Raw genomic sequence first — 13797 nt, 5'->3', positions numbered from 1 at the left:
CGGCGCGTGAAGTTGGTCCTGAGAAGGAGCATCAGACAGGACAAAACAAAAGGTGGTCTCTTTCGGGATCAGCTTGAAAAGGGGAGTGTTTCTGTTTGAAAACACCGAGTGCCTTTTGCTAGGAGCGTGAGCATGTGAAGGGTTGAGGAGTGACGGTCTTACCAGATAATTCAAACTGAAAGACGCCCTGAGTAGTTCTCACGTACTCTTCACTCATTGCCCCCTGAATGAGTCTGAACGTTTCTGCAACAGGACTCAATGGCTTGGCTGTGTTAACCTTAGCTCCATCTGGTCCTTCGTGCTGGGATCCGCTTAATTTCTTCTCCTCTTTCAATGCCTGGGAAACACCTACAAGAAAGAGGTTATTTTTCTCTTTCAAATCCAAACCACTTTAAAACTCCATGTAGAAACATGTGTAGAGAATTCAGTTGAAAAGATTTAAGCTTCACAGTAGTATTTTCCCATTTCAGTATTAATACTGATAAAGGAAGTTTTTAGCACCTGGGAATCTGAACAGGTGTAGAGCACTACAGGTAATTCTGCAACATATTTCAATTCCTAAATACGTCAAATTCAATTCCTGATATGTCAAAAGAAAAGCGAAAATAAAATAACAGCAAAACTCTAATTCTGACTGTTCACAGTTCATCACAAATGCTTACACGACACTCCTGCAAAATGCGTTGTTTGCTATTTAATTTCTTTTTCCAGCAATATTTACCTGTGACCTTCATACAACCACAATTCAGATGGTTAAAAAAGGATTCTGCAAAATAAGGCACTGATTTTACACCATGAAAGTCCTGCAGGAGTTTTCCCTAGCTTTAAGTACAGAGTCATTTCCATAAATCATACCCTCCAAATGAGAAGTGAGTTTCTGCACATAGCTTGAGCGGAGGCCAAGCTCTTGGGAGAAAAGAAGAAACAACTTGAAATAGAGAGGACATTTATTATTGTCAGAAATGATCAACTTTTACACACAGTGCTTCCCCTACCATGTCTTTCTTGTTTCATGTCTGCCATGTCAGTTTCAACATCTAAGAAGAAGTCAGGCATCAGGGGGTGACCTAAAAAGGAGGAAAAATGTAACAGTAAGTCCAAGTAAAGTTGGACAACACAAAGAGGAATCCATTTGGTATGAAATTACAGCCAAGTTTATAAGTAAATAAACTACAATGTGAAGGAATGACATAGCACGAAATAACGTTTAGAATTTAAAATCTGACCTAGAAGCCTCTTAAAGTTGCAATGAAAAACACTTGAAGGAAAAAAAAAAATCAATCTTACTAGCTAGTAAATAGTAATACATACATCTGCAGTGCAGGTACATTTTCTTTTCATTAAAGTATTTTTTTAATTTAATAGGCACTTGATGATGATTAGAATCTCAGTGGACTCGTATGTGCCTTCCAGGAAGGCACATTCTGAAAGCTGAGGCAAGGTAACTTTTTACAGACTAATTTAAGAGCCCCTAGAAAAAAAACTGTATTAATATTCTCCATACGACCTTTCCTCCTTCCTGAACTTACTTCTCATCTTGAAGATCTTTTTTTTTTTACCTGGTGCAATTGCATAGACATCAAAATCCTTAACGCCTTCTTCCCGCAGCAGAACTTCATCAATAATGAAGTTTCCAGTGAAACTTTTTGGTTTTGTTAAAATGCAATACGCAGCGTCTGCAAGGATGTCTGTTTTCCTGCACTGTTTTTCTATTCCAGATCCTCCCAGCATATCCATAGCAGCTGTATGTATGGCTAGAAAGTTTGGAGGGTAAGAAAACAAAGCTTTAACACTGACAACGTGAGATTCCCATCTCTCTGGAAAGTACACAAACTTTGTTTTCCTTTCACACAAAAGGAAATTGTAGGAAGACAAAGCAATGAAATGCTACCAACCAACAAATACATCTCTACAAGCACCAGTAAAAAGCAGAAAACTATCAAGGAACCAAAAAGTGGAATAATGGACGGGACTTTTTATGACATTCACATTCCTCTACCCATTTATCAGTGTGTGTGTCCCCCTGCCATGGATTTCCTCCAGGTTATTCAGGACATGAAAAACTAACAGTTCAACTAGTTTTCTCAAAGTGAATGTATGACACATCAGTGATTAAGAGGAATTTCCTTTGGTGATTATCACACTGAAAATCTTGACGCTTAATTTTAGCCTTGTAGTAACTCCCATGAGATACCCAAGTGTCTCTCCTAAGTTAACGAGAAACCAAATACCAAAAACGCAAAGAACTTGTTCAATAATCCACAGAAAGGCTGTGTTAGACCCAAAAATAAAATCCAGGTCTCCTAAACTTCTGGTTGTTTTATTAACCAATTCTACTAACTTCTGCACTGTTCCATTAGTCTTCTTTATGCTTCGCCCAAGGGAGCTACTAACATTGTGGCATGTTCCAGTCTAAGTCTGTAATTTGCTCTTCCAGGCTGAGGTATCCATTTCATTTTTCTTTCACCCTGTTCCACAAAGAGGCTCTTTGGTTGTAGCTTTAGGCATTTGCCATATTACTGTTTTCCCCTCATACAGTTCTGCTTCATGACTTTTTCCCATCTGCTGTTTAAGACTCAACGCTCTGCCCTAAGTTTTGGGACAGATGCGCAAATCCTCTCCTACACCTGGGGCTGGCAGATCCTGGAGGTGGAAGGATAAACCCGATTTTAAATCACTTTTGTCCTCCCTTCAGTGTTTCCATTCCACACAAAGTAACAGCGGCTTTGATGCAGAAATGATCCCAACATCCCTTAAAAAGCAAATAGGCACTGTGCAGGACACATCTATCTGAGCTGGATCATTCATCTTCCAAACTAGGAACTGGGAAAAAGGATGGCACTCTTCAACGCTGGCCAGGGAGATCCTGTCGAAGTGTTTTCTAGGAAAGTGCAAGAGTGGGTAGATGTCCTTGTTGACTCCCTTATTTTACTCTTCTGTGGTGAGGATTAACCCCTAGGTTTCATTTACCTTTGACCAACCGCAGCTTCTTTTTTTCAAATCAACTGAACTGCCCCTAAATAAAAAGTGGCGAATGGATATACTATACATACACCTAGGTCTCCCTAGGTCTTTTTCTCATTTTTCAGGACAGGAAATAAATTTGCCTTTCTTTGGTCCTCTGAAATATCATCTGTCCCGCAAGATTTAAAATTTTTTTTTTAAAAAACTACCAACAGTTCAGAGAATATTTCTGTCAAATACTCTGATGAAATTTACCAGGTTCTGTTGACCTGAATATATTCCACTATTCTGAGGATTCATTAACCTGTTCACTTTTCCTGGGCCACATTTCTGCCACTTCTCTGTTAGTGTCAACTATTATTCTTCTGAGCACAGTAAGCCTATGTGCACAGACTGAAGCAAAAAGGTTTTAAACAGGTACTGCCTCATAGTCTGGCTGCACATTGTTCCACTTATTTCATATAAAGTGCTGCTGGTCTTCCTCTCATGCACACAAAGAGTCTTCCAATTCTGTCCCAGGATACCTCTATTATTCATATGCGCTCTTAGTGATGGGATTGCCCCTTGCCCATTTGGTAGGTTTCCTCTTTCACTTTTAGATAAATGGAAAGCTCCTGGCATCTTATTACCAGCATACTTTCATGTGTTTCAAGAGTCAGATTAATCACAGATACTGGCATCCATACTAGCACTGAGGCTAATACATTTGTATGAGATTATAGTGGATTTTTTAATTAAGAACATTGCAACTGTATTTTAGATACCATGGAAGTCTGTAACTCTATCTCTCTGGTGACCACATGAAAGTAGTTAACTTTCTCTCTTTTGGGAGATAAACCTTTCAAAACAACATTTTTTGCACTGGAGCATTTGCACATTATTATCCTCTTTTATACGTGAGGACACATCAGTTTTCATGGAAGCATCACTGATTTATACAAACTTTGAGAGCTCAGCTAACGTTTCTAACAATCTTAAACTGAATGAGCCAGAATGGATTCAGCAAATACAAAGCTCTGTCTGCACACCTTTGATTTTATAGAAAGCTTAATTACTTTTAAACTTACTTTGCAGCATCTCAGAGAGAGAAATCTTTACTAAAAAAAGCATTTATTAGAATATACTGTTGTAATTTGTAAACTGAATCTTCCTGCACTTCCAAGCCTCATGTTCTGCAGTTTCCTGAGGGAAACAGATATTAGCTGCACCCTATAACAAGTGCCAGCTTCTGCAGTGTTATCCTCTGACTTATTTTAGCAGGTACAAATATATTACCAACGGCACAGTGGCACTCTTACGCACAAGAGAAAGACACTACTTTCTTTGGTTTGGGTTTCCTCCCCAGTAAGAATGTCAGATTTTGTAGAAATGTAATTAATACCATCATAGACATCCTTTAATACCAGACCATATCTGGGACACTGGTACTATTATTGACATTTGCAGTGTTACAGCATATGCAAACACTGGAAAGAAATAATGTATTCACCTACACAACATAAGACTTAATGTATGCCTATAAAGTTAGCTATCCCTCTGAAAAATTTTTCAGTGTGAGCGGGTGGACAAATTCTCCTAGGTTCTGTTTTGCCTTGCCGCGAAAACCAGGAGGCCAAATTATTCAGATGGGTGGGGAAAACACCTACATTGCAAAATAAAGACCTAGTATAACCAGCTGGTCTCTGCAGGAAGTATTCTTTAGCTTTCAGCAGTACAGTGGGACGCATAAAACCACTGACTCATTTCCACAATAGTAGTGAATGTTTTCTCCAGCATAGCTAGAATCATAAGGAGAAGGTGTTGGAAAATCAGAAAGCCATGGAGGGTGCACATAACGTGCCTATGCAGCATGTAAATATGTGCATTTACAAGACACAGGTAATCTTGTAACACCTTCTGTGTGAGAAAATAAGTCAAATTAGTAATGTTGTCTGCAGCTTCATACCACATCTCTCTGTGTGAATGAGATACTCTGGATTAATTCCTTCACTGTCCCTAACTCTCATATACAATTTACACTGCTTAATCAGTCAGTGACCAAAAACCACATAATGGTAGATAAAAGATCACCTCTGCTAATGGAAAACCAAATTACTCCTTTATATAGGATTCTGAGGAGATATAAAACCCATTTAGGAGTGGCATTTTAGGGCCAAGCCAGGCAGGATGGTCATAAGGTCTAGGGAGCTTGGCTTTAAGTACCAAGTTTCATGGCTCTATTCCACATGATAAGGATAGATCCTGGGAAATCTCCATTGAAACTTTTCTGAGGTTTTCCTGGAGCACTCAAGATTCAAGTGTGTGGAAACAAGTGCATGTTTCTTCTAACTCCTTCAGAAATAAAAAAATAAAACAGAGACCCAAAACCTGAGCAGTGAGCTTTCACTCCACTGCCAGGAAGGCAATCCAGACCATGAAGTTATACATGCAGTTGCCTTCAGTACACCCACCAAAGATGAAGAGCTTATCCCCTTCAAAATAGACAGTACAGATTTTGTGATGATATAATTGTCATGAATGATATAATTATCATTTAAAAAGTCAATCCCTTACGAAAATATTTCTACGGGTAAAACTCATAGTGTGAGCAGAATTATGAGGCATCCATTTACTGGGAGAATTTAGGATGCAAGCATCCAGACCAATGAATAAGGACCAGGTCTGTCAGACAAACTAACCCAACTGTTCAACTGAGTAACACCTAGTGTATTTAAGCAAAGAAGCTCAGCTGATTTTGTCTGAAATAATTAAGTTTTGCTCATATTCCTCACTTTAGAGGAAGCAAATCAGAGAGCTTCCACACTAGAAGTTAAAAGGGGCCTGCAACTCCTAACAGGAAAACGCTGAAAAGTGTCTGGGGTACAAACACTTCTTACACTGGAGCACTAGCCCCAGAAGAGGATCTTGGTTCATATTTTTATTTCCTCTTCCTTCTTCCCTCCCTCCACTAGTTAAGGGAATAAACTCTGCTGTTGTAATGCTTCATAACACAATGACTGGGCTCACACCATTAAGGGCAGGATTACCCTCTGTCTTTACCGATTTTAACATCAGTATCATTTCTGCACCTAGATGTATTTGGAGTGAAGAGACTGGCCTCTTTGGCAAACAGCTGACTAAACCTCGAACAGCAGCCCTGATCCTCACTGACCCATAGACAACAAACTGAAATTATTACGAACAACTGTTTGCTCGCCCGCTGTGCCAAAACTTCTAGAAACAGCTGACTAAACCTCGAACAGCAGCCCTGATCCTCACTGACCCATAGACAACAAACTGAAATTAATACGATGTGGGAGCATTGTTTTTCTTCCGTAGAGCTCTTTAATTTCATGTGACTTGCAACCAGGTGGTTCTGTGAACAACTGTTTGCTCGCCCGCTGTGCCAGAACTTCTAGGAACAGGCTTTTTAAAATTATTTCTGCATTTACAGAGGTATGTATCTTGTCAGTTCCGTCTACGCTCTGGCAATCTAAGTAGCAAGGAATTCTAAATATACTACATAGAGACATTTAATACCTACTAATGAAAGCATGCTAATACTTCTGTGATGCTGTCCAAACCATGAGAAAGAACACAGACAAGCCAAATACTACACAGATGCTTCAGCCAACTGAAAGGGTTGAATGGCTTGCAAATTAGCTGAAGATGAGTTTGGATTAAAGTGACCAATAGTCTAGTGAGAACTAGGAATGAAAACCAGCATCCATGCAGGATGAACAAAGAACATGCAAAAGAACTGCTCGGTCTCCTGAGTCAATTCCAGAAGAAGTCTGAAGTACAATCAAAGACAAATAAAACAAGCTGTAGAAGACAAAATACAGAAAGTCATTATTTTAGTACCATTAAAAAAAAAAAGATTACCTGTTTTAGGCCATAAAGCATTGACAGCAACTTCTCCTCTAAATTCTTCTGCCATTCCCAAGACACACATGGACATCCCATATTTAGAAATGGTGTAAGCTAAGACAGGAAGTATAAAAGATAAAAATTTACACTCTTACAACAGAACTTTAATTATGAAGGAAAGAAAAACCAATTATTTGTTCATAAGGAAAATTAAGTTTTTGGGGACAAAACAGTATCTTGCTAGAGTCAAAATCTCTCCCTTCCCCCCACCACCCCCAGCAGATACAAACTGTAGTCTGCCATCTTTTCACTACAAGCAAAATGAGAGCTACGCATGTTTTGACAAAAAGAACGACTGAAGCCTAGCTGTATGGTGGTTTTGTGGTGCTTTTGTGGTGCACACAGAGTGCTCAATTTTTTTCAAAAGGCCTAACGACCAAACTAGTATTCCATAGAAAATAAAAAGGGGAGGGGAAAAAAAAAAAAAGGAAATTCTAAATCTTTGTCATCTATCTATTTTGAGAAAGGAAATTTTTGGGAGGAAAGAACTGGGACTTGCTAGAGGAGTTTAACAAGCCAAGTGTCCATGAAAGGTTTTTTTACAGTTTTAAAATGAGCAACATTAACCTCAAGACAAAATGGGGTCCCTTTCCCACCTCAAAATTAATTTCCATTTTAAAAGACAACATTGAACTTTATTAAATCAAATGTGAAGCTGAATCTGTAAGAAAATAGATTTTGGGTTTCAATCTCTATTTGGAACAGAAAATATTTTATAGTCTTCAGAATTCCCATGAAAAAGCACAGACTCTTACCCTGAAAACATTCTTGAAAACATAAAGGATGTATTAGGCCATGCAACCTGCACTACGTTTTCCCACAAAACAATTTCTCTTCATTCTGGGCTGGCACTCCTGCACATGTCACCAGGTATTTACATGGTTGTCAAAAAATTACAACAAAGGTACCTGAATGCTACTCACCACAATGATTTTTGAACCACATGGGATTCAGATTCATAGGTGGGCTGAGGTTCAGGATATGGGGGTTCCTACTCTTCCTCAAGTGGGGAAGGCATGTTTTAGATCTGAAAGATAGATTCAGACTAATCATCACTTCTTATTTTATGGAACATCTATAATTACAGGAAAAACCATACTAGCAGACCAGTTATTTTCATTTTCATGAAAGTCCAACACTAAGCTGAGACCCTGCCCCTGATAATTTAATCAATTATTAAACTGATATAAAGAACAACAACAAAAAAAATCTGTCCTCGCTCACTTGTCTCAGGCCTAGTATTCATCTAACTGGACCACACTCTCCAAATAGCACAGCAGCATCTACTAAAGCTGATTTTCCAGATGCTCAGAAGCCATAATCTCCTTGTAATAGTTCTGGTAGGGGCAACAAAACACTATGAGGCAACAAGCAAAATTAACAGCACAGAGCATTGTTTAGTCATAAATATATTCTCTTCTGATCACATACCTATTTCTTCTTTAAAACTACTCTCAAGAAATAATATTGTATAGTACAAATATTCTCTGCTGACTGAAGAGTCACTATTCATTTAACTTAGAATTTACACATATCTGTAAATCGTAACTTTTACTTTCCAGAACCGTCATTTGACTTCACTTCTAGCATTAGGGTACATGTTTGCATTTGATCTCTGCTGGAGAATTTTTAATCAAGCTTCACAGGAAGAAGAGCACCGCAGCAGACTACACTACTGATCTACTATTCACACATTTCAACGGGACCCACACATACTGTCAGCCACAGAAGGGACACCTTCAACTGCAAAATCATTAAAGTAGTAAAGTAAACCATTTACCACCCGCTTAAACGTCCTGGGATCTCAACTCTCTTCAGTGGCAGTGTGTGAGGTTCACATCTGTTAGACGTCTCAATTTCTTAATGCACAGGAACCAAGAATATGTCAACAGGTATAGTCCGTATGATGGGACATCCTCTCTACCTCCACCACTCAGACAAAAAATCCACACCATTTTTTTTTTTAGCTGTTGTAACTTTCTCAACATTAAATTGCAAACAGATCTCTACACATTATGAGCAGAAGCAACATACAAAGCAATGGGAAGAAAAGGCTGAAATGCTTGACTAGGTCTTCCTAATTGACAGCTATAAAAGCAATGACAAAGATCATTTGTAACTTCCCTTGAAAGGCATTAATCTTTCATATGTGTTTCCTTTCATGTGTGTTTTTACACTATTCTAATGGCAAATCCTTCACTGAATCTTAGCAAAAGAACATTAAGGAATATAGTAATAATATCTGATAACCAAATTCATCTGCACAAAGGAGAATGACAGACACTATTCTAGATAAAACTTTGATACAAAAGCTCCTGATCACATCAAGCAATAACTGAATTTAGAGAATCTGCATTATCCTAAGGGTTTGTGTTTTTTTTTTTAAACACAACCTTGTCAAAAATCAAAGTTTTCATTTTAAAACAGAGCAACTTTAAATGACATCATGTAAACCTGCAGATGATCCCACCTACTGAATCAACTTCCAAAAAATGAGCAAAATAAGGACCACACAAATTGTGAAATCAAATCTTGATATGGTAATTTAAATAAACGATAGAATTGATAAGCTGAAAGTAGGTGGAGAACACTTTAGATTGTTAAGTTACATCTTTAACATTTCTCTTTTAACTATGGTAAGTTACATAACGTCTCTAAACATGAGAAAGACGCTTATGAGAAGGAAGCTGACAAACAAGACCTTGCACTTGATGTAGGCAAAGGGTTAGTCATTTTACTTGAAGTGAAAGAGCAGGCAGCATGTAGCAAAGCCAAGCTGGAGTTCCATTTGAAATAAACTAGTTTCTGCTTCCTACCTGCATGGAGGGGCTTGTGAACACTTAATGACTACAGTAATAAAGTTCCTGTTCACTGCAACTTGCAATTAATTCTTGCAAATATTAATTTCAAATCAGTTGGCCAATAACCGAGCAATTTCCTGTGAGCACGTGATTGAGCTACACAATTTCTCAGAAAAACTCAGATGACATCATACATTTTGTTACAATTACTTTGCTTCCCTCTCTCAGTACTTACGTAAGGTAGGTTCCTCGGACATTGACATCCATCATAAGATTGACCTTCTTCGTTTCTGTTTCCAAAGTGCCAGTCAAAGAGATGGCGCTTGCATTGTTCACCAAAATATCAATCCCTGGTTTTAAAATAAGCCATTTCACATTAGCATTTAAAGGCAACAAGTGTAAGTAAGGCAGGCTGTTCTTTTCTCTGTTTGAACAATCTGCCTGTTAACGTCTCCTCCACACTTTAGCATACCTCCAAAAGTCTGCACAGCTTTCTCCACGGCCTTAATAATTTGCTGTTCTTCCCTCACATTAACGATGCATGGCAAAGCCTTTCCTCCAGCCGCTTCAACTGCACAATTAAAAAATTAAACATTTAAAAATTTGCTCTCAGATGGAACAAAAAGCATGAACCTACTAAGAATCTCTCATTCAATGACACACTTCAAGAAGGCATTGAAAACTGCACTCGCAAATTGCTACCTTTTTACATGTTACATAAAGAACAGGGAAACCAAAACCAAATCTTAACACTGAGAATGTGTACGGTGCACACATACATCTCCATTAACATTGCATTTTCATATCTATAAACATACATTTTCATTACAGTAGTATTTTGATGCCTCCCAGCATTCCTGGGAGGCAAGAGAAGCAGGAAGCTTATTTTATTAAAGGTGAATTGGAGCTAAGATAGTCTATGCAGTTTTCCACACAGGTGAATTGGAGCCAAGAGAGTCTACGCAGTTTTCCACTCAGGTATGACAATTAAGCTAGGGCATACACCCAGCCCAGCACCTGAAGCCCACCCTCATTTATTACAACTTACTCTCTGCTGCAGCAGTGTAGATAGTCCCTGGAAGAGTAGGATGGGGCTCAGCTGTCTTGGCAGCTATCACAATGTTTGCACCATCCTTGGCAGCTTTCAAAGCAATGGCTTTGCCAATGCCCCGGCTTGCGCCCGTGATGAAGAGAGTGCATCCTGCCAGTTTCCTAAAGGTGAAGGGGGAAGGGGAGGGTGAAGAAGAGGGAGAACAAAGCAAAACCTGTAAATCATTGACTTTTAGCACTCTTTAAGGGAAAAAGTAACTAGAGCAGTCTTCCAACCAGACAAATGCCTTCATCATTTTACTACGAAAGCAGCCCCTAAATACAAAAGAAATGGCTACAACTACAGCAAAGTACTGTACCACTGAAGGCAAGACCACTCTCCAAGTTTGCAAACACTATAAAGCAAGGTTACAGAGGTCACCCCACTACATTTCTCCCTTTTTGTAAAATGATCCAACACACTGTTTACAACAGAGCTGCTACATTCTCCAACAACGGAAAAGGACTAAGCTGTAAAAACAAAATGCCAGTTTCTAATGAGACAACACACCTCTGTAATTACAGCTCTCTGTAATTTACTAGTCACAGCCCTCTAAACACAAAAAACCTGCTGTCTCAATGTGGTATAAAGTTCAAGTCCAGAACCACAATGCCAAAGCAGGGTGCCACACGCAAGTGCCAAAAACTTGATTTTCAGAAATGGCAATTATTTCTCTTAAAGTTTTTACACTAAACTCAACAGTTTCCCAGTAACTACATTTAATCCAATGGGTCCGCCCAAAAAATGGGTTCAATCAAAACCTCTGGAGAAACTAAGAAGTTTTAGAGTGTCAGAAAGATGTCTAGCTTACACAATGTCACTGAATTTTTGAAAAGCAAAAGATCAACTCAAGTTGATCTCTTTTAAAGCACATTTGACAATAAAGCCTCTTAGACCACAGGTTTTCCATATGAAGGAATGTGCATTTCAGTGTTGTGCATAAAGCTTGTGTTGCTTTCCATAACTCAGTGGAAAAAACCAAGAGGTCCAAGTTTTCAACCGCAGTTAGAGAATGCATATAAACTATTTGCTACAGCAACTTCACTTTTCACTCGCATCACAAATGTCATACACCAGCCTCCAAGCTTGCATTAGACTTCCTTTCAGTCTGGGCCAGACTTACTACTGTTTCTCCAGGCCTGTTTTTTCCCTCCAATCCGAGAGCATCCCTCTCTAAACACTCTCTAGGAGGGTAAGTGTCTGCATTCAGAAGGCAGAAAACTGGGATGAGGCAGGGAGGGTGAGGGATCTTCCCCTGCTGTGGCACAGTTAGGCACCTGCGGGTTCCCAGGAGGTCAATGAAGGTGCCTGCAGGTGCCATTTCAAACAGCTTTCCTGTGCAAAATTGGGTCCTAGAGAAGCACAGGAAGAAAAATCTCAAAACAGCACAGCTAATCACAAAAAACTGCTGCTGAGTCGAGTCATGTGCACAGTAAAGAAAGTTCAGCTCTGCAATACACAGTCAGACTGTAAAACTCAGTCAAATAAGGCCAGAATCTGGCTTCTCCTTCAACCAACTGATATGAGGTCACAACTGATATGAGGTCAGCAGATTCCACCTTAGCTGGGGAAGAGGGAAAGGAGGTCCAGCGAGAGGCAGCTCTGAAGGAGGAAGCTGAGGAAAGCTGGTGGAGCTTTAAGCCCCTCCAGGGACAAGAGTGGTCCATTCAGGAAGAGAAGTATATGTACCAGGAGACTGGCATAGCTACACAAGGAACTCATGACTCAGCTCCCATGTACAAAGGTGTCACACAGAGAGCAGGAGCAAGGACAGGCCACAAAGGAGGGGTCATGTGGGGAAAACCAAAGTTCACCTGCAGCAGAGACTTGTGAAGGACGTCAAGGACACAGGGGCTTCTCCTGCTACACTGGTAGTAAAATCAGGCCCTTTGCTCAATGGGGTGGGTGAAAGCAGGGCTTTCAACGCCATCTCTCACAAGGTTTTTGCATCCAATTTAAGATATTACGGTCTGGATGGGTGCACAACCTGACGGGTAGAAAACTAGTTGGTTGGTCAGGCTCAGAGGGTGATGGTTAGTAAGTCATACTCTGCAGAGACCTGTAACAAGTGGGGTACCACCTCTACTCCTGGACCAGTCCTGTTTAACATCTCTATCAACCTGAAGGAGGTGACAAAATGCCCTGAGGGTGGACGACAACCAATTCACAAGCTTGAGGGCAGGGCTGCTATCCAGAGGGTCCCCGACACGCCAGATGAACAGGAGCCTCATGAAATTCAACAAGGACAGATGCACAGTCCTGCACCGGGAAGAAAGAGACCCTACAACGACACAGGCTGGGGACTGAACGGCCAGGGAGCACTCTCTGGAAAAGGCCTTGGGCGACCTGGCAGAGAGCAAGCGAGGCGTCAGCTAGCAGCATGCCTGGCAACAGAGGCCAGCAGTATCTTGGGCTACAAGAACACCACAACCAGAAGATTGAGGGAAGGAATTATGCCCCTCTATTTGGCACTCATAAGACCACGCTTACATCCTGCGATGAGTTTTAGGTCCCTCAATACAAGGTATGTGTTGACAAATGGGAGGAAGTTCCACAAAGGGAGACAGAGATGGCTGGAGGCTCAGCACTTGTGTGAGAGAGCCAGTTCAGCCTGCAGGACAGCTTTGGGGGGACCTAGCAGCAGCCCCCCAATACCTATGCAGTGATTGATGGAGCCAAACATACATGCTGCGGTGCAGCGCTGGAGGATGAGAAACAACAGGCCCTTTCAAACTGAAAGAAGAAAGGTTCGAACTGGAGAGATTCAGACTGTCCTGCCCATGACGACAGTCAGGCAACAGAGCAGGGGACTGAGCTGTTTCCAGCCTTGGAGGTTTTCAAGACCCAAACGGACAAAGCCCTCAGAAACCCTCTCTGATCTCCCAACTGACCTGGCTTTCAGAAAGAGGTTGGACTGGAGACCTCTCAAGGTCCCTCCAACCTTAATTATCTGATGATCCAACCTGGAAGAGTCCAGCCCCAGATTCAATTCCTTTCCCCAAATTATTATTCTATCCAAAATGTCAGGGAACA

General features: G+C 40.4%; 1 protein-coding gene across 1 annotated transcript in view; it reads right to left on the bottom strand.

The window, feature by feature from the left end:
• The window catches only part of HSDL2 (hydroxysteroid dehydrogenase like 2), a 13718-nt gene extending 1024 nt beyond the window's left edge, over positions 1-12694 (bottom strand). The window contains exons 1-9 of the mRNA XM_009573565.1: positions 12579-12694; positions 10723-10886; positions 10147-10245; positions 9910-10024; positions 7797-7900; positions 6829-6927; positions 1560-1754; positions 996-1067; positions 163-348 (exon numbers count right to left, since the gene is read on the bottom strand). Coding sequence (XP_009571860.1) covers positions 163-348; positions 996-1067; positions 1560-1754; positions 6829-6927; positions 7797-7900; positions 9910-10024; positions 10147-10245; positions 10723-10886; positions 12579-12694 — 1150 coding nt within the window. The remainder of the gene's footprint in view (positions 1-162; positions 349-995; positions 1068-1559; positions 1755-6828; positions 6928-7796; positions 7901-9909; positions 10025-10146; positions 10246-10722; positions 10887-12578) is intronic.
• Between the last annotated feature and the right edge of the window lie 1103 nt (positions 12695-13797).

The sequence above is a fragment of the Fulmarus glacialis genome, unplaced genomic scaffold, assembly GCF_000690835.1.
Source record: "Fulmarus glacialis isolate BGI_N327 unplaced genomic scaffold, ASM69083v1 scaffold32472, whole genome shotgun sequence".
NCBI classification, from domain to species: Eukaryota; Metazoa; Chordata; class Aves; order Procellariiformes; family Procellariidae; genus Fulmarus; species Fulmarus glacialis.
The sequence above is the reverse complement of the archived record's forward strand: the minus strand, read 5'-3'. Positions and strand labels throughout refer to the sequence as shown.